Here is a 27,124-nt window from a genome sequence, read left to right as displayed (position 1 = left end):
TAAAGAGCAGGTACGTTTCCCATTTGTTTAAGAAAACTAAGCTCCATGGGGACATTTCCCAAGCAGCTTCATTCAACCAGAGCAACGATAGCAGTGACTCCAGGAGTGGGAGGCAGCCAGGCCACTGGTGTTAACAACCTGCTGGTAAATGGACACACAGACCCTATATCTGGCATGATTGAAAAAATGGGGTATATTTTCTAATCCAATATTCTCATGTTAAAATGTTTACATGATACATTTTTAAAAATTAGGGTACAATAAAGTTGCAACTTTGAGATGATTTCTTCTTTGGCATATAAATAATTTTTATCAGTAAAGCTAAAAATAGCCATTAACGGGACTGAAAGAAGCTGTGTAGGATGTCAGAAAAGCAGCAGATTTGGAAAGGGAAAATAGGGCTTTGAAGGAAGGGTCTACAACTTCTGAAGTGAGGACAGTCGTGTCACTGAGTGCCACAACTCTTTTAAAATGATTTATTATTTATTTGGCCATGTGGGATCTTTAGCAGTGGCATGTGGGGTATAGTTCCCAACTAGGGACTGAACCAGGACCTCTGCATTGGAAGTGCAGAGTCATAGCCCCTGGACCACCAGGGACGTCCCAAGTGCCACAACTCTGAAGGCACGTTAACCCATATTGGAATATCGGCTCTGCCATCAACGCCCTTTAGCCCTCCAGGGCCTGTTTCCTTATTTTTCACAGGGATGGTAGTCTATACGATCAGGGTGGGCCTTTTAATGCATTCCTCTACAGGAATGAAGCTTCTGTTCTGTTTATCCACTAAACAGACAGGGTTTGGGTCTGTGGAGGCCAAGGCTGCCAGCGGGGTCAGCGTCTCTGTCTCTCCCTTTCTATCCTCTGATACACACGAGCAGGGCCCCCCACATGCTAAGGAGCACAGCCCACCCCACCCCTATAGTCCTATGTCGATGAGCCATGAACAAACCATACACAGAGAGAAGCTTCTTTTTTTCTTCAATTTAATTGAAGTTACTTAGAAAAATAATCAGGCTTGAATGGCTTTTCCTGGAAGAAGATTCATGAACATTTTCACGCTTTTGTTGGCAATGTGGAATTCAGCTTTCTTGAACAGCACAGTAAGATACAGGGAGAGTTTTCTACAAGCCCTCTACTGCATACAACTATGTAAAAAAAAAAAAATCACACTCCACAGATGTTAAATTATAGGTCCATACGCCATACTGAGCTTGCTCATAAGAAAACAGTACAGGCCGCCCCTCTGTGCCTCACAAAGTGTAACAGACTGAAATTCGCCTGTTAACGGCCGAGAGTCAAGCTGGTTGTAGAAGATCCTGCCGCCTGTTCGTAGGGTCCAGTTGGCTGTGGTGGAAAAAAGCTGGAGGAAATACTGGCTGTGGGGACTTTGTGGGAGTGATGTCAGTCCTGCTGACACAAAGGGGAAAGGGACTCTGGTCCCCAGGATCGCACAGAACAGGGCAGCTCAGATCACGTGTGTGTATGTGGAGGAGAGGGCTGGGCTGTGAGACATCTGCTCTGAGCCCCACTCACCAGGGACACAGTCCCTTAGCATCTGGCTAGCTTAGAATCAGGACTTTTGCAATCACTAGCTCAGCACTGGTCCAGACCCCACCAGCTAAGCTTTTGTTTTGGGAATTTTCTACCAGCAGGGATTGGACCCTGGTGCTTCCACACCTTTGCCACCAGGACACTGGTCTGATGAAGTTTCCACTGCCCACTGCCATCCTATGCCATCCATGTGAAAAGGCAAGACAGTGAAACTCACCTGGTGGACAGGTGGGAAGGAAGGTTTCCCTCTGAGACACCATAGGTCAGCAGACTGTCCTTTTTCCCAGACCAGCTGGGGAGGCAGAGATGGGAGAGGGTCTGGAGCATCTGCAGGAATTCAAACCCTGTGGCTAATAGAGTTGTCCAACCAAAGGGACAGGTTAAGCAGGAAAGTCCTTGTAAATGGTACTCTGTACCTGGTTTTGAAGACAAGGCAGCACCTTTGAAAAGTCGCTGGGAGATGGGACACCTGCCTGTACTTTTCTCCAGCTAAGCATGCAACAGAAAGCATGTTCAGTTTTCTTTAAAAAAAAAAAAAAAAAGGAACAAAAGAACCAAGAATTTTTATTTTCCAGGCACGTTTTCACCTATGGATTCTTTTTAACCAAGGACACAGAGTTCTTTCTACATTCTGCAAAAATGGTTGAATCTATTTTTTTTTAAGTTTTTATGGCATTAGAAAATAAACTATGAACACAAAACAGGAGGAGAAAGAGCCCTTCATGGTTGAACCACACGCCCTATGGTCCTGAAGGACACTCCTTCTCACTAGAGGGAGAAGATGGACGAAAGAAGGCATCATAGCTGATCAAAAATGGACGAGACACAGAAACACAAAGCTTGGGAAATCTACGTGAATTTCCACTTAGAAAAACAAAAAGGACATAGTGAAGAATTCCAAACTATAGAATTGAAGAAGCACTCGTTAAGGGTTGAGCAGTCAGCTTGCATTGAGCAATCTTAAGCTAGAATGCTGGGGGTCTAGCTGAGGCTTTATGTCCCCTCCCTCCTTTCTGTCCACACCACCCAAGATTTCTCTGCTCCCTGCAGCAGGGAGGGAACTGTGGCCCATGTAATATCCAGAATTAGAACCATTGCACGTAGGCAAAAATTGAATTCATTTGGTAAAGTACCATCACTGCTATAATAAATCAGGTGGGCACAGTGGTGTTGCTTTATTGTTGCTGCGTTTTGGATATTTTTGGAGGGGAGGGGTGAGGGAAGCAGTTTTTATCCTAGAAGACCTCAGATGTGCTAAAACAACCTAACCAAAGCCTACACAGAGCAATGCTAGCCCTGTGAGATAGTCTATAACATACAGCACCCTGCTCATGGAAAGTCAGGAAATGCCACGGACTCAATCAATCAGTGATGTTCCTGGGGATTCACAACACACAGCACACAATCAAGGCTCTGAAAAGTCCTGCAGAAAGGAAATGGACTTAGCTTTGTTTCCCAAAGACACTTGACCACAAAACCCTTATTTTGCATCACACCAACTCGTGTCTGGGGAGAACCTGTGTTCTCTGAAGCACGTTATCAGGAAATGCCAGAAACCTCTTTTATCAGTAGAAGCTTTGTCTCTGAGGACAGTTTCCCCTGCCTGGTCATAGGGTCCAGGAATAATAATACCAGAGAGAGTTGAAGTCTGTCCCTCTACTTGCATACATCTCTATCCATCAAGGGTATGGTCGCTGTGCCCTTTGCAAAGGGGAGAGAGAGCTTGGAAGAAGGTATACGACATTTTATAAATAGCTTCGGCCACCCTCTCCAGTGCATGCCTCACTCACATTCAGTAAAATAATTTTCTCAGTGAGACATGGCAGCTGTTGCTCACTGAGCTGGCTGTGAGCTTGCTGATACAGTTTTAATAGTTTCTGTGAATTATTCATTTTTTGTTTGTTCAGAATACTCTCACCTCTGTGCTATACACTGAATCAAAAAAACAAAAAGCAAAACTCACCCCCACCCCACCCCCTATTATTAGCACTATCATTATTATATACAGTCTCTGCTACCAACTCATTTACTGGCTATAAGAGGGAGGTGGCTCAAACTTCAACCATGGCCTCGGAAATGAGAAGCGTGCGCAGGCGTTAATTAGCAAGAAACAGGAAATGGAATGTTTCCAGCCTTCCAGAGGAAAGGGGCATGAATTACCATCCCAGAAGGCGGTCCTTGCTGCTCACTGCTGATGGTCTCAAAGGCGCTGATGGTCTCTTGGCCTCTGGAGGACATGGGAGAGGGTATGCCTGTGCCTGTGTGTACAAACAGTCTGCCTCTGACCTTCACCAGGAGTAGAAACGCCAGGCCATTGCAAATCCTCCGATGTCCGAGTCCTGCCACAAAATTTCAATCTTTTTTACATGGCAAAGAATAGAAAACAACACTTCTAGGCGGAGACCTGAATGCTCGGCTGGAAATGACAGGAGGAGGTGGTTGGCGAATATCTCCCTTTCCCTCAACAAGGCAGACATCACTAATCAGTTACAGCATTCTTCCATGCTGTGCCTGGCAAATCTCTTCTGGGGCTTAAAGGCAAATATTACCAATAAACTGGAATGGGCACATGACAGGGAATTGGTCACCTTTTGTGTTAGGCATAGAGCTTGGACTACTCAAATGGCCTGCTTCAAGCATGTGGTTTTCAAATTGGGCCATATAAAATGTGAATTTGTAGGTATCTGATCCTCCTGGGGTTATCCATGAAGAGTCCAAACCTCACACTAAGTCCACGGATACCAGGGGTTTGCTAATTGTCGAGCTGGATACTCTGTGTCTATGTAAAGCTTCTTGAGGGCTGAGACTATTGGTTTTGTTCAACGCTCTACCCACAGGGTCTAGAATTAGGCCTAGCACATAGTAGTTGCTCAATAAATACTTGTCGAATGTAAAGCAACAGCCATTTCACCTTCGTCACAACTGGCACTGCCAGTTAAACATTTCTGTACAAAAGCCTATTCTACCAGATTGCTAATTCTGGTGGGGGGAAAAAACCACAATCAGCTTTCTCCTTGGGATTAAAAAAAAAAAATCACTTTTCTTTAGCATGACATGACTGAAATCAGTCCCTTGCAAAGGTGGCTCTATTTATTTCCAGCAGAATTTTAAGACTGGTGGCATCAATGGACAGCACAATGGTTATCACAGTGACTGTGAGCGGTTAGTAAGGAGAACATTCATGCCCCTGCAGGAGCTGTTTGCAAGCACAGAATGAAAACATAGATTTCTTTGGAAAAGACGTTAAAATCTTGTTGCCCCCCCCCCCCAAAGAAATCTATACAGAGACCATGTTTAAATAACTATAAATAACTTAATTAGCATTTATGGAATGCACAATTCATGGAATTCACCAGAACACAAAGAAACCTCTGAGACAGTGTCATGGGATTCACGTCTAAAAAAACAAGGACACCCATCCTAGTCCCCTGCCAAGACAGCCGTCCTTCCCTAGTAAGGATTTTAAATAATTCTCACCATGCTGCTCGCAGCATCAATCCCCAAAGAAATATTAATTTACAAAATAACCCAATATCCATATAATTCTTTTTGACAAATAAAAATCTTAAATTAAAAAAAGCACGACTCTCTCTCCCCTCTCCCCGCCCACACCCTCCCCCCCACCCCCAACCTTCATTCCAATTTCAGGTAGCTTGGCACTGAGTAATTGAACATTAAAAAATCGAGTTTGTAGACTTCGTACAGCTGCGTCTGGTGCTCCGAGCTGATGTTCTGGAAGAACTCCGTGGTCATTTCATCAGTAGTTCTCGTGGACTTGGCGTAGGTGGGGAACTTCAGGTAGCTGCCCACGCCCGCCAGCTGCAGGACGTAATTGGAATCCTCCTCCAGCGTCTCGTACTTGCCCACGAGGTCGTAGTGGATGTGGCACGGGTGGCACAGCGAGTACACCGTCTGCCAGTGCTCGTTGAAGGGCTCCTCGCGCTGGGTGTGAGGGTCGATGAGATACGCCACGAACTCCTCGAACTTGACGTCGTCGCCCTTGCGCAGCGCCTCCTGCGTGGCGTTCTTGCGCTGCCGCTTGATGATCTTGGTGCCGTAGCGCTTGTGGAAGGAGGTGTTATACTTCTGCGTGAACTTGTTCCGGTAGGCGGACACCAGCCTCTCAAAGGGCTCCCGCACGAACAGGAACTTCATGTAGCTTTTCAAGCGGTGGTTGATCTCCGGGATGCTGTACTGGTTGAGGGTCTTCAGGTTGGCCGAGACGTGCGCCTCGTTGGCCGGGATCTGCATGGGGTCGCTGTACTTGCCGCGGCCGGTCAGGACCATCATGAGCCGCTTCCAGTTGGTGCACGCCACCTTGGGCACGTAGCAATAGATGAGCTCGTGGTCCTCGTCCACCACCAGGTGCTTCAGGTCGCTGGGGGTCAGCACCCGCCGCTTGCGGCTCGTGGCGCTGTTGGCCCGGCAGGTGTCGGTGACCTGGTCCCGCCGCATCTGATGCAGGACCGCCGTGCTGGAGAGCTCCAACTGCAGGGGAGACGAAAGAGGGGTAAGAGATCAGTACTTGGTGTGGGATGTTGATACGGGACCACCATCCACAACCACGATGGCCAACGTGGGCCACCAAGGCTGCCACTGCCAACCTAGATGGCCTGTCTCCATTTCCAGCTCTCTATCAGCTGTCAGGACTGTGCTGGTTCTCCGTTCCACTGAACTTCCTCTGGAGAGTAATAATAATGATCAACTGTAACTTGCCCATCACCCTCTACATCCCAGGCATTGTACCAGAGCTTCATATATAGAGTTTTTCTTTTCTTGAAAAGCTTGAACCATTATTGATTTATTGAACATCAAATAGCTTGCCACCATGCCAGGTAACATGCTGCTAGTCACCAGGGTTGCAGTCATGAAAAAGTACAAGGTAACTGCCCTTATCGAGCTGAAAGTCCAGCTGGAAAGAAAAGGAAACTGAGGTTCAAAGAGGTTGCTACTAGCTTGAGACCACATAGTAAGAGTCACTATTCAAACTCAGGTCTTCCTGGCAACCAAAGCTACCCCCTTTCCACTCTAATCTGATGTCTAGTCCTCCCATATTCTTGACTAAGGCAGGACAGAAGCCTAGAGTTCTGGAATTGGATTGATCTATCTCAAAGCAAGAGGATTCCATTTTTCTACAAGCCTATCACTGTGCACACCTGTCGCTTTTTGCTTCCTCAGTACCAGTGTCTTGATTCTCCTCTGGGAACCTGCTTTCCTTCATTCTCTGCTCCCTGCCCTCTCAAGCTGCTGAGCTGAGAGAATGCAGCCTGGAGCTTGGGGACAGAGAGGAGGGCTGCCATGCAGGGAGCACCAGACTGGAAATGAAGGGGGCTGAGCAAAGATGAGCAGAGAGACAGGGGGATGTATTTCCAGGGACATCATCTGAATACCCAGGTCCATATGTTGTTGAAACCAGACCCCCAAATTCTGGGCTTTGGGGTTACATTAGTCAGTATATTTGCTTTGGTGCATAAGGCAGTCTGTCTGGGTTATATCATTTGGAAGCAAAATATGTGGGTATTTACATGTATTACCTTTGAGCTTTTCCTCTCTGCCACATTCATCTACTGAGCCACCAATCCATCCACTCAAATTATGTTGTGAGGTCTGTCCCCTCCAGGCTGGACTGGGGGTGGCCTAGAGTTGGGAATGCAGAGGGATCAGGGAACTCCCTCCTCTAAACCGAATCAGTAGAGCGAAGGGCCTGAGTGGCATACAGGAAGCTGACCTTGCATTTCCAACTCTGAACCATAGTCTGTACAATTCATTTTAGAACATGCATGGGGCAATTGGGAAGGGCTTATATTAGGGACCTCAGAATGTGACCTTATTTGGAAATAAGTTTTTTAAAAAATACTTATTTGGCTGCGTCGGGTCTTAGTTGTGGCACTTGGGATCGCTTCGCTTCCAGGATCTTTAGTTGTGGCAGGCGTGAGTGCTAAGTCACTTCAGTTGTGTCTGACTTTTTGTGACCCTATGGACTGTGACCCTATGTGACCCACCAGGCTCCTCTGTCCATGGGATTCTTCAGGCAAGAATGCTGGGGTGGGTTGCCATTCCCTTCTCCAGGGGATATTCCCAACCCAGGGATTGAACCCACGTCTCTCATGTCTCCTGCATAGGCAGGAGGGTTCTTTACCACTAGCACCACCTGGGAAGCCCAGTTGTGGCATAAAACCTCATAGCTGCAGCATGTGGGATCTAGTTCCCTGACTGGGGATTGAACCTGAGACCCCTGCATTGGGACTGTGTAGTCTTAACCACTGGATCACCAGGGGAGTTCCTGGAAATAGGTTTTTGGGGTTTTTTTTTAGATGCAATTCAACTGAAGTCATACTGAGTTAAGGTGGTTTCTAGTCCAACGACTAGTGTCCTTACCAGGAGAGAACACAGAGACTCAAACACACAGAGAGAAGGCCATGTGATGGCAGAGGCTGGAGTAATGTGTCTACCAGCTAAGAGATGCTCAGGATTGGCAGCCACAACCAGAAGTGCGTGAGGGAAAGGAAGGGTGTGCCCCAGAGCCATCAGAGAGGACGGCCCTGCTGACACCTTGATTTTAAAACTCCAGCCTCCAGAGCTGTAACAGAAAATTCCTGTTACTTTAAGCCAGTGAATTTGTGCTACTTTGTTTTGGCAGTCTTAGGGAATTAATACAGGAGCCAAGCCTTCAGCCTATGACTTTGAGCAAATTGATATAAAATATAAGTGTATAAGAGTGGGTAATGTTATACATGATCATATTTTTACATAGAAGAGTAAGAAAAGAGTATTGGAGCACTAAGTAGAAAGTGGCTGCTGCTGCTGCTGCTAATTTGCTTCAGTCATGTCCGACTCTGTGCGACCCCATAGACGGCAGCCCAACAGGCTCTTCTGTCCCTGGGATTCTCCAGGCAAGAATACTGGAGTGGGTTGCCATTTCCTTCTCCAAGTAGAAAGTGGGTGAGACCTGAAATCAGAAGACCTATGCAAGACCCTTAACTTTTTAAGCCTTGGTTCTCTTATTTGCAAAGTCGGAACAGTGCCACCTACCCTGCAGGGATGTAGATTAAATCAAAGTATGGTTCAGCATTTAGAAAATAAGATCAGGTCTAGTTTAGGTACAAAGTATGGTACCCAGGGGCAATCCATTCTTTATGAAAGAAGAAAAAAATTAAAAATACGAGGCCAAAACTTTCAAATACAAATTTCACCAGCTCTGATTTTTGTTGCAGGCCAACCCTAGGTCATGAAGTTCAATTCATATTTATTTTGAACAGTAAAACTCTGACTTTTGCACATCCTGACTTCTGAGCAGATGTACTCATCACCTTAAGAAGAGCATTCATGCCACTTGAAAAAACAAATAGAACTGTTCTAAAAGAAATAGAAGGAAAAGGAGAGGGAAAGGGTGCATCAATTTTGTCCATTTAAATCACTACTGGACAGGTTTGAAGGCGTGAATGGCCAAATGAGCAGAGAAACGGGGGCACTTCCTACTTTCCCCTCAGTTGTTTTCAGTTGGAGACAATTGTACGGCTGGCTGACTCCCCAGGGAGGCAGTGTGTCAGCTAATACTGCACTCAGGACCACGAAGCCATGAAGAATGGAAACTATGCCATGGCGGCGTTTTACGTCCAGTTGCAGAGACAGAAAATAACTCAGAGGGGCTTTGAAATGTGGTATTTGCGGTTTCTTTCTTTTCCATTTCCTCCTCCGCCACGGCAGTCTAGGTGGCAAATGGCGCACCTGCTGCAATGAGGCAGCACAGTTCCCCTCAGGAGGACTTGGGGGCACACATCAAGAGAATAAGTATAGTCTCAATCCTGAGACACATTTGCAATTCCTTCTGAGAGGAAAAAACTCACCCAGGCCTTTAGTGTTGGATTTTTAAAATGAAATATTTTGTTTTTATTTAAACTTATATGGTTGCGCGCGGTCACTGTTGCTGCGCTCGGGTTTTCGCTCGTGATGGGGGCTGCTCTGTAGCTGTGCTGTGCAGGCGCCTCACTGCAGTGGCTTCCCCTGTTGCAGAGCACGGACCCGGTAGTTGTGGCACAGAGGCTTAGTCGCCCTGTGGCACATGGGATCTTCCCGGACCAGGGATCAAACCTGTGTCCCCTGCATTAGTGGCAGAGTCTCAACCACTGGACCACCAGAGAGGTTCTTAACTTCTTATTTGAAAATGATTTCAGGCTAGTGTAGATTTATTAAGAGTATAATGTATAATTTATTAAAAGTATAATGGTACTAAAGTATGCACAAATATAAAAGTAGGTAGATGAGACCAAACATTCAAATGATGGATGATGATGTTTTACTGGAACCAGGGCCCTGCCTGAAACATACAAGGTCTGCTCGGGGCTGGTGCACTGGGATGACCCAGAGGGATGGTACAGGGAGGGAAGTGGGAGGAGGGTTCAGGATGGGGAACACGTGTACACCTGTGGCAGATTCATGTTGATGTATGGCAAAACCAATACAATAAAGTAATTAGCCTCCAATTAAAATAAATAAATTTATATTAAAAAAACATATAAGGTACTTGCTGTCTGTGCTGGGACAGCATCTTTGCAGTGTGGCATTCCTCCACTATATGCCACTCAACACTCCCACCACTTTCTCATTTCTAGTTACTATAAATTCCAGCACCCTGTAATATCACTTGACCTTTACTAGGTCCAAATACATCATTTCTGTATTTTCTGTCTCTGCCCATTTCTAATGAGCCCAAGACAATAAAAATGGAGCTACACAGTACCACCACGGCCATCAATGAACACACGTGCCATCATTTCACATGGCAGGACTAGGTAAGGAGGGGTGGCCCAGGGATAATCCAGAAATGCTTTAACTTTTTCAAAAACACAAATAAGAGTACAAAATAAAAATTTAAATTAATTCTTAGAACTTGGATCCCTGGGAGCTCTATCTGTGGACCCCTGGAACCTTGGTTTAAGAAACCTGGATTAAGGAGAGCCCTGGGCGGGTCAGAGGGAGTAGAGGAATGCTTTGCCATCACGGTCAGGATGGAGCAGGAGAGATTTCGGATAGTGGCCTGGGCTGTTGCAGTTATCTCCACACTTGTTAGCAGGACCAACAGCAGGTTAGAAGTTGTAATCAGATAAACCACTGTTTCTAACCTTAAAGAAAATGCAGATCTGGTTATGTCATTTCCACACTTGTATCCTAAGCAGTTTCACAGCAGCTTTTGTAATGGTCCCAACTCTTCAGCAACTAATAACATTCTCTGAGTATCAGTTTGGGATCTAGTCAAGGGACCTACAGCTCTGGGACATCAGGAAAACGAGGGAGTAAAGAGCATTCTCTGGGGGAACAGTTCACTCCCCTGTAACAGACAGAAAACATGTGTCTTCTCCAACCATGTTTTATCAATTTTACAAAGGTTTGTTGTGCTGATAATTATCTGAGCTGTGAGATCAATCTCTAGCTCTTTAACTCCCTTTATCTCCCCTCTTTGTTTTTCTTTTCTCAAAAGTATTTGTACAAAGGACAGATGTGTGGTATAAAATTGAAATAGGAAAAAAAGAGGGCTGTGATTAAGGATCTCCTTTGGTGGTGGGCTTCCTTGTAGCAGGGACGAAATGGGAAATGTGATTAAATCTCATTGCTTTTATTCTCAGAAAGGAGAACCATTCCAATTGTTTAGGGCAGAAAATGTACACAGTCTTTATAATTTGTTTTTGGCTATGCTGGGTCTTCACTGCTGCTCGGGCTTCTCTCTAGTTGCAGGGAGCAGGGACTACTCTTTAGCTGCACGGGTGTCTCATTGCAGTGGCTTTTCTTATTGTGGAGTACGGGCTCTAGAGCACAAAGGCCTCCGTATGTAGCACGTGGGCTCAGCAGTTGAAGCTCCTGGGCTCTAGAGCACAAGCTTAATGGCTGTGGCTCATAGGTTTAGTTCTCCGCAGCCTGTGGGATTTGACCAGGGATTGAACCTGCACCTCCTGCATTGGCAGGCAGATGCTTGACCACTGAGCCACCAGGGAAGTTCAGAAAATGTACACAACCTTAAGGGACTCAGAAATTTGACTCGAGGAGGGAGATTGTTGGATTCAGTCTGCCCATGTTGGCATATTCAGAGGGTCACTTTCTTTACCAGACACTAGTATCATGCCTCACTACCACCTGTGTCTACAGGGTGTTCCAGCATTCACAGAGCATGTTTACACACCGTCCCCTGTAAAGGTCCCATTGGGACTCTTCCAGACCCTATTAAAAGGAGGTTTACATTTAGCAGACCAGCCCAAGCTTCCAGCCATGTATCATCTTTTTCTGGGCTGGCTCCTGCCAGGTATTAACAATACTTCACATGAATGGTTCTCAACCCCGAGTATGCATGGTAGTCAGCCACAGGGCTTGTTGAAACACAGTTTGCTGGTTCGCACCCCGAGTTGCTAAGTCAGCAGGTCTGGGACAGGGCCTGAGAATTTGCATTAAAGTTCCCAGGTTGTCAGTTTGCTGGGGCTGCTGTAACAAAATACCATTTCTGCTTAAGCAGCAGAAATGGATTTCCTGAGTCCTGGAGGTACAGGCAGGGCTGGTTTCCTGAGGCCTGTCTCCTTGGCTTGTGTGTGTCTGCCTTCTTGCTGCCTTTTCACCTGCCCGTCCCTCTGTGCATCTTTACCCTTTGCTGTCTCTTCCTCCTCTTATAAGAACACTAGTCCTGCTGGGTTAGGGCCCACCCTAATGGCCTCTATTGAATTCAGTTATCTCTTTAAAGGGCTTTCCAGGTGGCTCACTGGTAAACAATTTGCCTGCCAATGCAGGGGATGTGGGTTTGATCCCTGGGTTGGAAGATCCCCTGGAAGAGGAAATGGCAACCCCCTCCAGTATTCTTGCCTGTAAAATCCCATGGACAGAAGAGCCTGGCGGGCTGCAGCCCATGGGGTCACAGGCACAACTGAGCTCACACACACACACTCCTCTTTAAAGACTCTATCTCCAAACAGGGTTACATTCTGAGGTACTGGGAGGTTGAGACTTCCACATATGAATATTGGGGGTGGGCACAATTCAGCGCATTACACCAGGTGATGCTGATGGTCTGAGGACCACACTTTGAGAACCACATCTTTATACTATGAGGAAAGGACTGTAATCTAACATCTTTCACCAATTCATAGCTAGTCTTTTTTTTTTAATTGGAGGAAAATTACTTTATAATGTTGTGCCAGAGCTAGTCTTAATTATAGAACCCTGAATCAAGTTCGTCATTTGCTGCCAGGCAACTCCCAGGTCTACTTCCAGCTCCAGCCCCAACTCCCCTCACCTCCCTTTGATCTCCCAAAAGTATCAATTAGGTCAGAGAAAGGCTGATTCTAGGAAACCATGGACATGGCTACAGGCTCTGAGCTATATCTTGCGTTCTCATTTAGCTATCTATTTTTAATTTGGACATTTAAAAAAGGCAAGTATAATTAGTTGAAGTACCAAATTTAGGGACTATTTGAAAAAAGTCTTTAAAACTTTACTACGTTTCATCTTAAAAAGGAAGGGAGGCTGGTTTCCCTTAAATTAAAACATCTTTTGTGGTGTTTACAATTTCTTTCAGACACAAGAACCCAAATGGAAGGAGGAACAGCTGGTCCATTTTACTGAGTGGAGGAGATGCAGAGGAGTGGAAACCCAGAGAAAAAGGTAAATTTAAAGGCATCCAGAGAGTGCAGACCAGCAGAACCTGTCATTAACAACTGTCTGCTTGGACCTAGCCTCAGATTATCCACTTGAAAATCCTGGTGGCACTGCCATCATCCTGTCGATTTTATTTTTTTTAATATTTATTTGGCTGTGCTGGGTGTTAGCTGGGGCACGTGGGATATTTGATCTTCATGGCAACATGGGGGATCCTTAACTGTGGTTTGCAGGATCTTTTTGCTACAGCATGCGAACTTAGTTTCGGCATGTGGGATCTAGTTCCCTGAACAGGGATCGAACCTGGTCCCTCTGCATTGAGAGCACGGAGTCTCAGCCAGTCAACCACCAGGGAAGTTCTTCTGTTGAATTTTGTAATTGTGGGGAAGGAGAGGAAAATCCAGTGATCTGATTTGTTGTGATTCTATTCTCTTTCCTTCATTACAGAAATTCCTAAACTCTCACCTAAAAGGCTAGTCACAGAGGAATCCGCAAAGAAACCACATCCATAGCAGAAAAGAGGCCCGAGTTTATACTGGCTACCACTTTTTGAGCCACCGTTAATCCTTGCACTCTAGGGGACAGGTATTGTTAGTATTCCCAACTTATGGATGAGAAAACTGAGGCACAGGGAGAACAGGTAACTTAAGATCAGGGAGCTAGGAGCTGGGGCTCGAATCCATGTAGCCTATGCTCTGAGCCCCTGCACTGTGCAGCCTCCCAAGAAGTTACCAACTCCAGGGCAGCTGCTGGAGCCATGAGTCTCTGTGCTGACAGCTCACAGGGGAGACTTAAATACCACTGAAGCTTGGGGGCCCCACCCTAGAGATCTGATGCCATTGCTTTGGGTGTGGCCAGCTCCCTGGGGATTCAAAAGCTGCCCAGGTGGGGGTCACTGTCTTAGAGGCTCCAGTGCTGGCAGCTGTTAACTAAAGCACAGAGTGGACTTGAGCGATGATCTGTGTGTGATCTTGGGCAAGTTTCACTTTCCTAGTCTTCAGATTTGAAATTGGGGGCTTTCCATCCTGTAGGGCCAGAGATCAAAGGTCTAGAAGGCCATAATCCTGATGTCTTTGGCTATATCCTTAGCGAACTGCTAGGAGTTCTATAATGCTTAAAAACTTTTATGTTTAGAAAAGAAGAAAAAGCCTTTGAGCCTTTAAAGAGAGAATCTAGTCTGAACCTGTTGCAAAACTTAAAGGGTTTAGGAAAGCAGTGATTTCACATTAATGGACATTAACATTGCCAGAGAAGTTTAATTATAGCTGATTTACAATGTTGTATTAATCAGGCTTCCCTGGTGGCTCAGATGGTAAAGAAATCTGCCTGCAATGCGGGATACCTAGGTTCCACCCCTGGGTTGGGAAGATCCCCTGCAGGAGGGCACAGCAACCCACTCTAGTACCCAGGCAAGAGAAGCCTTGCCTGGGGACCTCATGGGGTCACAAAGAGTTAGACATGACTGAGTGACTAAGCACAGCACATACGGCAAAGTGATTCCTTATACATATATACATTCTCTTAAAATATTCTTTTCCATTATGATTTATCATAGGCTATTGAATATAGTTCTCTGTGCTAGACAGCGGGACCGTGTTGTTTACTCATTCTGTATATAAAAGTTTGCATCTATTAACCCCAATCTCCCACTCCATCCCTCCTTTAGCCCCCTCCGCCCTGGCAACCACGTCTGTTCTCTATGTCCATTGTTTCTGTTTCATAGATAGGTTCATTTGTTTCCTATTTTAGATTCCACATTTAAGTGATATCAGATAGCATTTGTCTTTCTCTTTGTGATTTACTTCACTGAGTATGATAATTTCCAGTTGTGTCCATGCTGCTACAAATGGCATTATTTTGTTCTCTTCTATGACTAAGTGGTACTCCACTAGGCAGCATATTCAAAAGCAGAGACGTTACTTTGCCAACAGAGGTCCGTCTAGTCAAAGCTATGGTTTTTCCAGTAGTCATGTATGGATGTGAGAGTTGGACTATAAAGAAAGCTGAGTGCCAAAGAATTGATGCTTTTGAACTGTAGTGTTGAAGAAGACTCTTGAATTGCAAAGAGATCCAACCAGTCAATCCTAAAGGAAATCAGTCCTGAATATTCATTGGAAGGACTGATGCTGAAGCTGAAACTCCAATACTCTGGCCACCTGATGTGAAGAACTGACTCACTGGAAAAGACCCTGATGCTGGGAAAGATTGAAGGTGGGAGGAGAAGGGGATGACTAGAGGATGAGATGGTTGGATGGCATCACCGACTCAATGGACATGAGCTTCCAGGAGTTGGTGATGGACAGGGACGCCTGGAGTGCTGCGATTCATGGGGTTGCAAAGAGTCGGACACGACTGAGCGACTGAACTGAACATGTCCTAGCTGTTGTGAATAGTGCTGCTCTGAGCATAAAGGTTCGTGTATCTTTTTGAATTATAGTTTTCTCTGGGTATATGCCCAGGAGTGAGATTGCAGGATCATATGGTAGTTCTATTTTTAGTTTTCTGAGGAACCTCCATATTGTTTTCCACAGTGGCTGTATCAAACTTACATTTCCATCAACAGTGTAGGAGTGTTCCCTTTTCCTCACACCCTCTCCAGCATTTGTTATTTGTAGACTTTTTAATGACGGCCTTTCTGACTGGTGTGAGGTGGTAGCTAATTGTAGTTTTTATTTGCTTTTCTCTTATAATTAGCAGTGTTGAGCATCTTTTCATGTGCCTATTGGCCATCGGTGTTTTTTTCTTTGGAGAAATCTCTATTTAGATCTTCTTCCCATTTTTGGATTGGTCTGTTTTCTGTTGTTGAGTTGTATGAGCTGTTTGTATATTTTTGGAAATTAAGCACTTGTCAGTTGCATCATTTGCAAATATTTTCTTCCATTCTGTATGTTGTTTTTTGTTTATGGTTTCCTTTGCTGTGAGAAAGATTGTGAGTTTGTTTAGGTCCCATTTGTTTATTTTTGCTTTTCTTTCTTTTGCCTTGGGAGACTGACCTAAGAAAACATTGGTAGAATTTATGTCAGTGAATGTTTTTCCTGTGTTCTCTTCTGGAGTTTTATGGTGTCATGTCTTATGCTTAAGTCTTTAAGTCAGTTTGAGTTTATTTTTGTGTATGCTAAGAGCGTGCGTTCTAACTTCACTCTGATTTACATGCGGCTGACTTTCCCCACACCACTTGCTAAAGAGACTGTCTTTTTCCCATTGTCTACTCTTGCCTCAGGAAATTGGTTTCTTAGGATTTCAACTTGTCACCTGTTTAATTACAAGGAATGAACTGCTACAGGAGCTCACCCTACCTTTCCAAAGCAAAAAGAAGGAAAACATGCAATGGATGGGAGGGCTTTTGAGCCCTGGAAAGGGTGAGGCGGGGGTTGCAGGCGACCCTGGGTGATAGAGGGCTTCTGGATGCAGCCTCCCAGCCAGGCTCAGCTGAGCTGGGAGGTGAGCTACGGTGCTGAGCTGCATTTTAACCTCGGGCACTTGGAGGGCAGAAACAAGCAAGCAGAGTTTTTTTTTTTTTTTTTTTTTTTTTAGGCTAGTGGTTAAGGTATGTCTCTTCTATGCTGGGTTTAAATTTGGTGACCTGGATTAGAGTCAGTGCCTACTCAAATGCCCTCCCAAGCCAGCAGGGAGTCAGTCCCTGGCCCACTGAAGGTGTGGGAGATACCACTTAAATCTTGGTCATGTAGTCAGGAGGGAATGGGGACCTAGCCTTTTGAATTCTCAAGAAAATCAGAAAGCCCAATTTTATGCATTCTCAAATGTTAACTATAATTTATTTTTTTTAACCCCACTTTTTTAATGGTGTTTAAAAGATTTTTTAACTTGTTTGGGCTGGGTTTACCTGAGGGCCAGCAGTCGGCGCCCTCATCCAGGCTTTTGAGGACAGTGAGGCTAGTAAGGAAGAGCCCTCTCCGGAAGGGCTGTTCTGAGCTGGGCCTACCACAGTTGCCTCCTGTCCAGCTGCCCTGCTCAGCTTAGGAGCTGTAAGCAAGTGGGGGTGGGGGCAAAAAACCTCAGGTGGAATGGGCCAGACTGCAATTAGGAAAGCTCAGGATCAGTGGTTATTAAGAGACACCCCTGGAACCTCAGTGCTCCCCACTCCACTTTTCCTTGTAACACCTCCTCCTAACGTTCTGATTACTGTCTATTTTGTGTGTCTCTCCCTTCTAGAATGTAAACTCCAGGAGGGCAGGTACTTCTCACTTTTTGTTCTTTGTGTCTTCTGTCCCTGGCACATGGTAGACACTCAGAGTTCTGTTGAAGGAATGAACAGATGCATGCAGGAATGAATGACTTGGGGGTGACAGAGATTTTAAAGGCCACAAAGTGGCTGCTGAGGCTGCATGGGCCTCCTGGTGCCTCAACCTGCAGCCCAGCCCTTCTTCCCACGGAGGATTGCTGACAAAGATCCTGCAGCTGCAGCACAAGAGCTTAGAATCAGCCCCAAGGCCAAGAGACCGGCAGCTGGGGTGCTTGGCGCTGGGTGGAAACGGGCTCAGGGTGCCTGCAGTGGCCTTTGATGCAGTGAGGGGGAGGGAATCTGGCACTTTCCACCTGAATGGTGAGGCCAGGAAGCAGGAGGCGCGGCAGAATTACTCAAGAGGGTGCCAGTGCCAAGGGCCCCCTTTCAGCCTGACCAGATGTGGCTGGAGGGGGCTTATTTCCATCTCACATCAGCTGTTCGGGCTTCCGGAAGCCTGGGCAGGGTGCGGGAGGGGCAGAGGGTTGAGGATGCGGCTCTTGCCAAGCTGGATGGGCGTCCGATGAATGGGGGCCCAGAACTGGGACAATGGTGGGGAAGGGATGTGGCGCCCACGCTGCTTGGGGCGGGGGGGTGGGGGGGCGGCCCTGGGTTTCCTGGGAAAGCAGCAGTCAGAGGGCAGGAAGAATGTGCACCTGCTGACTGGCACTTTGGGACCCTAGAAATCACTCATTTGGAAGGGGCGGGCTCCACTGCACAGCCTCAAAGGGCTCACGCCACCCCCCCAGCCAACAGTGACTTCTGGGGGCTGTCAGCACCCCATCCAGATAGGGCTCCAAGAGGGCAACACTCTTCTGAGGCAGAGGGTAGCAACTCCTGCCCCCAGCTTCTTCTGCTCTCTCCCTCCTTGGGACGAACTGGCTTCATCAGTTCTCTTCCTAGACCCACCAGGATGTTCTACTGCTCATATTTTGCCCGGATCACTTGACACCCTCAAGTCTTAGTTATCCTACCTGTAAAATGGGGGCAACAATAGTATCACCTTCTCAAGACTGTTTAGAGAATTCAGTGAGAACCTACCAGGAAAGCACTTAGCACTGTGCACACAGCAGGCACTCAGTAAACAGTATCTCTATCATTTTAAATATTACAGAGGTGGCTGATACTGCAAGCATATCACCCTGCCTTCCTCAGCCTGATGGCACTTCTCAATCAGCAGTGTATGTCAGAAGCATAGCACATCTTTGATGCAATGTGGATTCCTAGACACCTCCACAAGAAACTCTGACTCAGTGGGTCTGGTTGCCTGCTCTGGATGGCTGCCCTAGGGTGATTCTACCATGTCAGTTCCAAGGTTGGTGGTCCTGGGTCCCATTTGAAAACTGCTGACCAGACATTACTTTTACATGAACAGGATCTGCAGTGAACATTCAACACATTTTTCATCTGCAAAACCCCTGGCTTAGGGCGATTCAACATCTCACTGACATTGGTGACGATTGGAAAAAGTTGGAGGCAACTTGGATTGGCAGCTGCTAAGCAAACTGGAGATCTGAAGAGCAATTTTCTAGCTATAGAGAGATTAGCTATTAATATGCATTAACAGACTGTACAGTATGCATGGAATTTCAGAGTGAGTGAACTGTGGATTGAGAGACAAGCATGTTTCAACAGTATCCCATTTCCCTATTGTTCAAAGGGTACATTCTTGGGTTTTCATGTCTGCATGTTGTGTTTCCTGGTGAGGGCAAGGCTAGTCTTTCATGAGGAGAGGCAGAAGCAGCTCTGAGAGGGGGCCCCAAAGGAGCCATTTCCACCACCTTCACCTAGGCTCTTGTGTGTCAAGCTCCTCCATCCCGATCATAGTTAGAGCACCATGAATGATGTAGGTTCAACTGACTTCCCTTCTCCAAGGCTTTTAGGACAGGACCTGGGTATCTTTTGTCAAGTGCTCAATGCCCAATACGTGCAGGACTTAGAAAAGAGTAATTAGGAGGAGAAGGGGATGACAGAGGATGAGATGGTTGGATGGCATCACTGATTCAATGGACATGGGTTTGGGTGGACTCCGGGAGTTGGTGATGGACAGGGAGGCCTGGCGTGCTGCGGTTCATGCGGTCACAAAGAGACACGACTGAGCAACTGAACTGAACAACACATTAATGCCTTTCCCCTCCCTCAAGGATGATCCATCTGGGATGCTACTGAAAGTGCCACAGAAAGACCATTTACCAGTTGCTTATGGAGAAACTTAAGAACATGGGCTTCTTCTAGGCACTTCAGGTCACTTCTGGGGACATACCCATAACACAGCTGTACATGATGTCATGGACTTCAACCAGGGGCTCACAGATTAATAAGATTCTCAAGTTAATGGCATTAAGGGTTGGCATGGCTTTCTTTCTGTAGATCTTCAGAGTACTTTCCCATCCCTAGACCTTGGATGGAGAAGGGAATGGCAATCTAGTATTCTTGCCTGGAGAATCCCATGGACAGAGGAGTCTGGCGGGCTACAGTCCACAGGGTCACAAAGAGCCGGATATGACTGAGGGACTAAACAACAGAGCCCTTGAAACACAGCTTCAGAGTCAGAGAATACTTTGTGATCACCTGAGATCACATGCTTATTTTCAGATAGAAAAACTGAGGCCCAAAGATGCTAATCCCTCCACTCACTCCCAGGAAGTGGGGAAGCTGGGGCTGCAACCTGAATCTGCTGCCCCTTTGTGCTGCTGGACTGTAAAAAGAAGTTTCTCATCCCATCCTCCCAGCAGCGCATGCACGGCACAGGGATGGATCCAGGAACAGAGTGAAGGGACAGCCAGCCCAAGTGCCACCTCCATGGTGCTAAAACATCTCTGTGAGGTTACAAAACAACCCTGCTTCCACCAACTTAGGAAGTCTTTTGATAACACATGTAGAGTCATGGTCGGTGGAATTCCTGAAGCTGAACAGGAGCCAGTGACCTATTTTACTATACACTATAGGGACCATGGGGCTTCCCAAGTGGCTCAGCAGTAAAGAATCTGCCTGCAATGCAGAATACCTGCAGGAGACATGTGTTCAATTCTTAGGTCAGGAAGATCCCCTGGAGTAGGAAATGGCATCTCACTCCAGTATTCTTGCCTGGAAAATCCCATGGACAGAGGAGCCTGGCAGTCTACAGTCCATGGTGTTGCAAAGAGCTGGACACCACTGAGTGACTAAACAACAACAACAAATAGGGACCATGGCATAGATTCCCCTGGGCTGGCTTGATTGAAGAACCCACAAAGGAAACTGAAGTAAGAACTAGGAAAAGTCTGATTTTTTAAGAACAGTGACTGCTGTTTGCAGATAACGTGATATTACACAAATAAAATCATAACGGTGCAACTAGAAAACTACTAGAACTCATCAATGAATTTGGTAAAGTTTCAGGATATAAAATTACCACACAGAAATCTCTTGCATTTCTATCCATTAACAACAAAAAAATCAGAGAAATTAAGGAAACAATCCCATTTACTCTCACATCAAAAAGAAAATACCCAGGAATAAACCTACCTAGGGAAGCAAAAGACTTGTATTCTGAAAACTATAAGACACTGATGAAAGAAATTGAAGAGGACACAAATATGGAAAGATACACCATGTTCTTGGATTGGAAGAATCATTATCATCAAAATAACTGTACCATCCAAGGCAACCTACAGATTCAATTAATTTAATCCCTATTAAATTACCAATGGCATTTTTTCACAGAACTAGAACAAAAAGTTTTACCATTTGTATGGAAACACAGAAGGTTCCAAATAGCCAGAGAAATTCTGAGGAAGAAAAACTGGATGGCTGCATGTAAAAGAATGAAACTAAAACAGTCTCTAACATCACACACAAAAGTAAACTTGAAATGGATTAAAGACCTAAATGTAAGACCAGATACTACGAAACTCTTCAAAGAAAACATAAGCAGAACACTCTCTGACATAAATCACAGTAACATCTTTTTGAATTCACCTCCTAGAGTAATGAAAATAAACACAAAAATAAACAAATGGGACCTAATTAAACTTAAAAGCTTTTGCACTGCAAACAATAAACAAAATATAAAGACAACCTACAGAATGAGAGAAAATATTTGCAATCTATATCACTGATAAGAGATTAATCTCTATATAAACAGCTCATATAGCTCAATATAAAAAAAAAAAACAATCGAAAAATGAGAAGACCTAAGTAGACATTTCTCCAAAGAAGACATACAGATGTCCAAAAAGCACATGAAAAGATGCTGATTATCACTAAGTATCAGAGAAAGGCAAATCAAAACTACAGTGAGGTATCACCTCACACCCATCAGAATGGTCATCATCAAAAAGCTGACAAACAGCAAGCGCTGGAGAGGGTGTGGAGAAAAGAGAACCCTCCTACCCTGTGAGTGGGAATGTGAGGTGGTACAGTCACTGTGGAGGACTGTATGGAGGTTCCCTAAAAACTAAAACTAGAAATACCATATGATCTAGCAATCCCACTCCTGGGCATGTATCAGGAGAAAACCATAATTTGAACAGATACACGCACCCTTAAGTTAACTGCAGCACAGTTTACAATGCAACCTAAATATCCACTGATGGATGGATAAAGAAGAATGCAGTTCATGTATACAATGGAAGTTATTTGCAGCAACATAGATGAAACTAGAGATGATCATACTAAGTGAAGTAAGTCAAAGACAAAAATCATAGATCAATTATATGTGGAATCTAAAAAGATGATACAAATGAACCTATTTACAAAACAGAAAAAGACAGACTTTGTAAACAAATTTATGGTTACCAAAGGGGAAAGGTTGGGGGTGGAGATAAATTAGGAGTGTGCACTTAACAGATACACATTGCTATATGTAAAACAGATAATCAACGAGGACCTACTGCATAGCACAGTATTCAATATTCTGTAATAATGTATATGGGGAAAGAATCTGAGTAATGTATATATATGTACACCTTTGCTGTATACCTGAAAATACAACCTTGTAAATCAACCATACCCTAATATCAAAAAAAAATTTAAAAATTAAAAAAAAATTAAGAATGCAGAAAACTAAAAAAACAAAAGAACAGTGACTGGGCCAATGGAAGAAGAAAATAAGTAACTCAATTTCAGGACAGAATTTTTACAGAAAATCAGTGTCTCCCTGATCCCATAAAATGAATACTCAACAAATATTGAGAGTATTTGGTTTCTTACACTGCCTACGAAGCCTAGGATGCTGCTCAGCCAGCCTGACACAGAGACCGGAGGTCAGACTCTGAAGTCAGGCAGACACATCCGGACCTGAATCCGGGCAGTGCCTGGAGGACTGTATGGAGGTTCCCTAAAAACTGAAGAACCGCATGATCCAGGACTGTCATTTCCACCCTCCCAGACTTAGTTTCTGTATCTGTAAAGTGGAAGCTGATATCAACATATACTTTACAGGCTGTCGTGAGGTTTGTAGGGGTAAAATCTGCAAAGAACTAAGCATACCACCTGGCCCATAGCTGCTCTTAATGTACATCCAAGTAGTATTCAGAGTTAAAAATTCTTTCCCATGGGGGGAAAAAGAGGTCTTATTTTCTAGCTGTTTCCATCAAGAAGCAGAACACAGACATTGCAGCTAGACAGCCGGGGGTTAAAATTTGGCTCCATCACTTACTGGCTATGGAGATTGGGCAAGTTACTTGACGTGTGGCTCAATATTTTCACCTGTAAAATGGGGCTGAGAACACCACTGACCATCTAAGTTTTGATGTGGTGGTGATAAGAGCTCGCTGTATGCCTGAAACACTAGGACTGCATAGCGGACTGTCCTGGAGGCATCACTTATCTTCTGTTAAGACCAGTGTGATAATGAAGAGATGAGGAAGTTCCCCACATTACTTTCCCCATAAACCTCTGCCATAAAGTGCTGACAAGGAGGGAGAGTGGCTGATGTCACTTGTCCTTTCACTTCCCCTGTCTCTCTCGGGTGGAGGCCAAACAGTGGCGAGTCCAGAGAGAATTGGGAGAGAAAGCTTGAGCTGCATACGCCTGCACTCCTGAGTGGGTGGAGAAGGCGCTGATTCCTGACCTCTGGCAGGCACAACACACAGTGGTACCAGAGCCTCTCAGCTGACCTAGCCCATCACCTGGAGGTCCCACTTTATCCCTCAGAGGGCTTCAGATCGGTCAGCTCGCCTCTCTCCCACTGCCCAGCAGATCACTGACCTCCCGGCCATGTTCTCCAAGCCTAGGAGGGACACCTATGGCAGATGCTTCATACTCCACCTCAATTCCTCAGCTGGTGCAGGCTAAGCAACCAAGGCTCAGGCGCTGGTGGATGGCCACTTCAGAGCCAGATAAGGTTTGTCTTCAGGGAGAAATCTCGCAGTCTAATGATGGACACAGAAGAGCAAAGGAAAACATGGTAATGCAGTGTGGCAGCTGACAAGCGCTCACCCAGGGGTTAGGAGTGTGCTGGGATCAGATTCCCAGACCTAGCACCTACTAGCTTAGAAGCATGGGGCTCTCTTAACCTTTCTGAGCCTTTATTTTCCCAACTGTAAAATGGGCAAAGCAATAGCCCCTCTCTCAAAGGAGGTGGAAAAGATCAGCTGAGAAGAATGACATACGCCCTGACATATGACTCCATGCTTGAGAGCTCACTGTCTCACAAGGTCAGCATGAGGATGGAGGAGGACAGGACAGCACAGGCAATACCCTTTCTTTGGGAGGAAATGATTTCGCTGAGAAAGGAGTATTCCTGGGAAGCTGGAGAGAGAAGTTGTGAGCTGGACTAAAAGGACACGTGAACCGGAGCAGGGGTGGGAACTGGAAGCGCAGAGACTCAGCAGGAACAGGGAGCAGGGCTGTCCCTGCACAGGCTGTGAGCCCCCAGTGACAGGGCCAGGGTGATCTGCCCAAGCTAAATGAGCCTACGGAGCCCAGAGGAGGCTAAGCACCCTGCCCCCCGGCCTTCCAGAAAGGAAGCTTCACAGACATAATTACACTGGTGGAGAGAGGCAGCCTTCTGGGAATCTTTTTTTATACACTAAGTGGCATTCTCTGGGCCAAAGCAACAGAGAGGTTCAGAAAAGCAAGTGGGATCAGGGCCTGGGGGGACTGATTTTCATGAATGAATCTCCTTCCTGTGGTGACTGAAGCCTCCAGGGGAGGCTTTTGAGCACCAGGGACCAAAAGCACCTGACGACAGCCAGGGACAGGCCACCGCAGCCTCCCCAGGGGACACAGCCTTGGTACTGCCCTCCCCCAGGCATCACCTTTCACTTCCCCCTACTCTGTGCACTCTCTAGGCTGGGCCCAGGGTGCAAAACCACCTGCGAGGAGGATTCTTCCTCCCCCATTTCTGTTTTCTTTTGAAAAACCATAAAAACTACAGTGACTTAAGAGAGACAGGAATACCTCCACTCTGTGTCTCCTGGACTGCCCCGAGGAAGGTACTCTGCAAAGGGTCCGGATGAGGTCTGGAGTGAAACAGAATGAGCTAGAAAATTCTAGGTCAACTGACCATTTGTTAACAAGTCCATGACCCCAAACAGAAAACTACAAATTCACCTGCAGGCTCAGGTGGAAAAGGAAGAAAACCAGATGTTGCATTTACTGAGGTCAACATTTAGTGCATACTTGAGAGTCCCTTGGACTGCAAGGAAATCCAACCAGTCCAGTCTGAAGGAGATCAGCCCTGGGATTTCTTTGGAAGGAATGACGCTAAAGCTGAAACTCCAGTACTTTGGCCACCTCATGAGAAGAGTTGACTCATTGGAAAAGACTCTGACGCTGGGAGGGATTGGGGGCAGGAGAAGGGGATGACAGAGGATGAGATGGCTGGGTGGCATCACTGACTTGATGGACGTGAGTCTGAGTGAACTCCGGGAGTTGGTGATGGACAGGGAGGCCTGGTGTGCTGCGATTCATGGGGTTGCAAAGAGTCGGACACGACTGAGCGACTGAACTGAACTGTCATGGGGTAGGAGAGGAGCTGGGTCCAGTTGGGGAATCAGATATGTGGACAGGGGTAGACCAGGAAGACCACGGATAGGAATCCAGGTTCTGTGTGGTGATGGACCCTTGCCTGGGACCCAGAGTACTGAGACATAAATGGAAATGTGAGGATTCCTGCCTCTTTACGACCATGGGAACCTCTGCATCCATTAACGAGGTCATGGATTACCAGAACCAGACTGTCAGCAGGAGGCCTGTTTGTCAAATATGGAGTCACCATTGATAACAAAGGCAGACCGAGACCCAGTATGCTGGGACTCTACCTCATTTTACCTCTGATTCTGATAACTCTGTGAGATGCAAACTAACATTTCCATTTGACAGATAAGAAAACTGAGGCTCGGAAAGTTAAGCAATTTTCCAAGGTTGTCAGTCTGTCTTTGCTTTTTTGACACAGATCAGCCCTCCCCACTGTGACCTGGACCTTTGTGTCTGGAGCATGGTCTGTTCTGTGGAAAATGTGCCCAGGTGCCACAGGGATAGAGTGGCAGTACCTGACCAGTAATGGGATGGGAAGGCTAGGCACCTGCCATGTGCCAGGTATCCTGCTAAGCACTGGACAGCCACCATCTCACTGAATCCCCAGGACAACCTAGAAGTGTCATCCCCACTTTACTGACTAGTACACTTAGGCTCAGGGTGCTCCAACACTTATCTCAAGGCCCACACTTTGTGATTCAACCCTGGTGGCCCAGTTCTGGAGCAGGGTCTTCAGCCTTGAGCTAGCCACCCCCACGCTGACCTGTGGCTGGTTCACTTTATTTATGACCCTAAGCCAGTCCCATCAGGAAAAGCCTGAAGCACACAGGCTAATCCACAGCCCAGATCTACCTCAGAGGGGCCGGCATGACTTCTGGGTGCATGGAAAACACCAGGGCAATAATTAATGAACCAAGCTCTAAGGAAGGAAGCACTGATGAAATTCTCTTCCTGAAGTTACTAAGCAGTTTCAACCATTCTCATAATTTGTCCTCTAGTCAGCATGTTCAATAAAAATCATCTATAACTGGTTTGAGAAATCAGATTTTCTTCCCAAGGACCAGTTTCAGTTCTGGAGGCCACAGGGTGTGGTTTGTGCCTTGTCCCCTGAAGCCACATTTTGTTTTAATCAAGTGGGGCAATCCGAAGCCTCGCACAGCACGGGGATGGCCGCCTTTCTCCTTGGAGTTTGTAAAAGAGATTTTCAGGGTGGTTTACACACGACTTCTAGCATATCTACACCTCTGAGCTTAGGGAGACCCCGGCTTCCATGAGCGGTCACATGAGGAGCAGATCAGAGCAGAGCCAGTCTCTACAAAGCGCGCCCCCGCGGCCAGCTCAGGGCGAGGGGTCACGGCTACGGAGCCGGGTCTCGCGCAGGCGCACAGCCGTCCACGCGGCTTCCAGGGACGCCCTCGATGTGGGGGTCCAGCCCGCTGCCAACCTCACTGCTGCTCTGGTCTCTGCTACAGCACAGTCTGGGTGCTCTTCGAACAGGCCAGAATCCAGAAGGGTGGGGCATTTTCTCCGAGTTTTATAGGAACGTCTAACCAGAAACATCTGGAAATACAAGGGGCTAGGCTGGCCGCCTTCAGGGCGCAGCTCCGGCTCTGCCAGGCCCGGCTTTCACTGAGCGAACTTGCGAGTGTCCGGCCTCTTTCCCAGCATCCTCCTTTGCAAGATGGCTTCCCTCCTGCCTGCCTTGCTTCCTCCTGCCTGTCCTCCATCATT

General features: G+C 46.3%; 1 protein-coding gene across 6 annotated transcripts in view; it reads right to left on the bottom strand.

Moving 5' to 3' along the window:
* Nucleotides 1-2,098: 2,098 nt before the first annotated feature.
* The window catches only part of CHST11 (carbohydrate sulfotransferase 11), a 266,248-nt gene continuing 241,222 nt past the window's right edge, over nt 2,099-27,124 (bottom strand). For all 6 annotated transcript variants that reach the window (XM_069585227.1, XM_069585225.1, XM_069585226.1 and 3 more), the window contains one exon: nt 2,099-6,039. In XM_069585227.1, the coding sequence (XP_069441328.1) occupies nt 5,185-6,039 (855 nt within the window). In that variant the 3' untranslated portion in view covers nt 2,099-5,184. The remainder of the gene's footprint in view (nt 6,040-27,124) is intronic.

This window comes from Ovis canadensis, chromosome 3 (genome assembly GCF_042477335.2).
Source record: "Ovis canadensis isolate MfBH-ARS-UI-01 breed Bighorn chromosome 3, ARS-UI_OviCan_v2, whole genome shotgun sequence".
NCBI lineage: Eukaryota > Metazoa > Chordata > Mammalia > Artiodactyla > Bovidae > Ovis > Ovis canadensis.
Note: the sequence above shows the minus strand (reverse complement) of the source record. Positions and strands in the feature narration are given on the sequence as shown.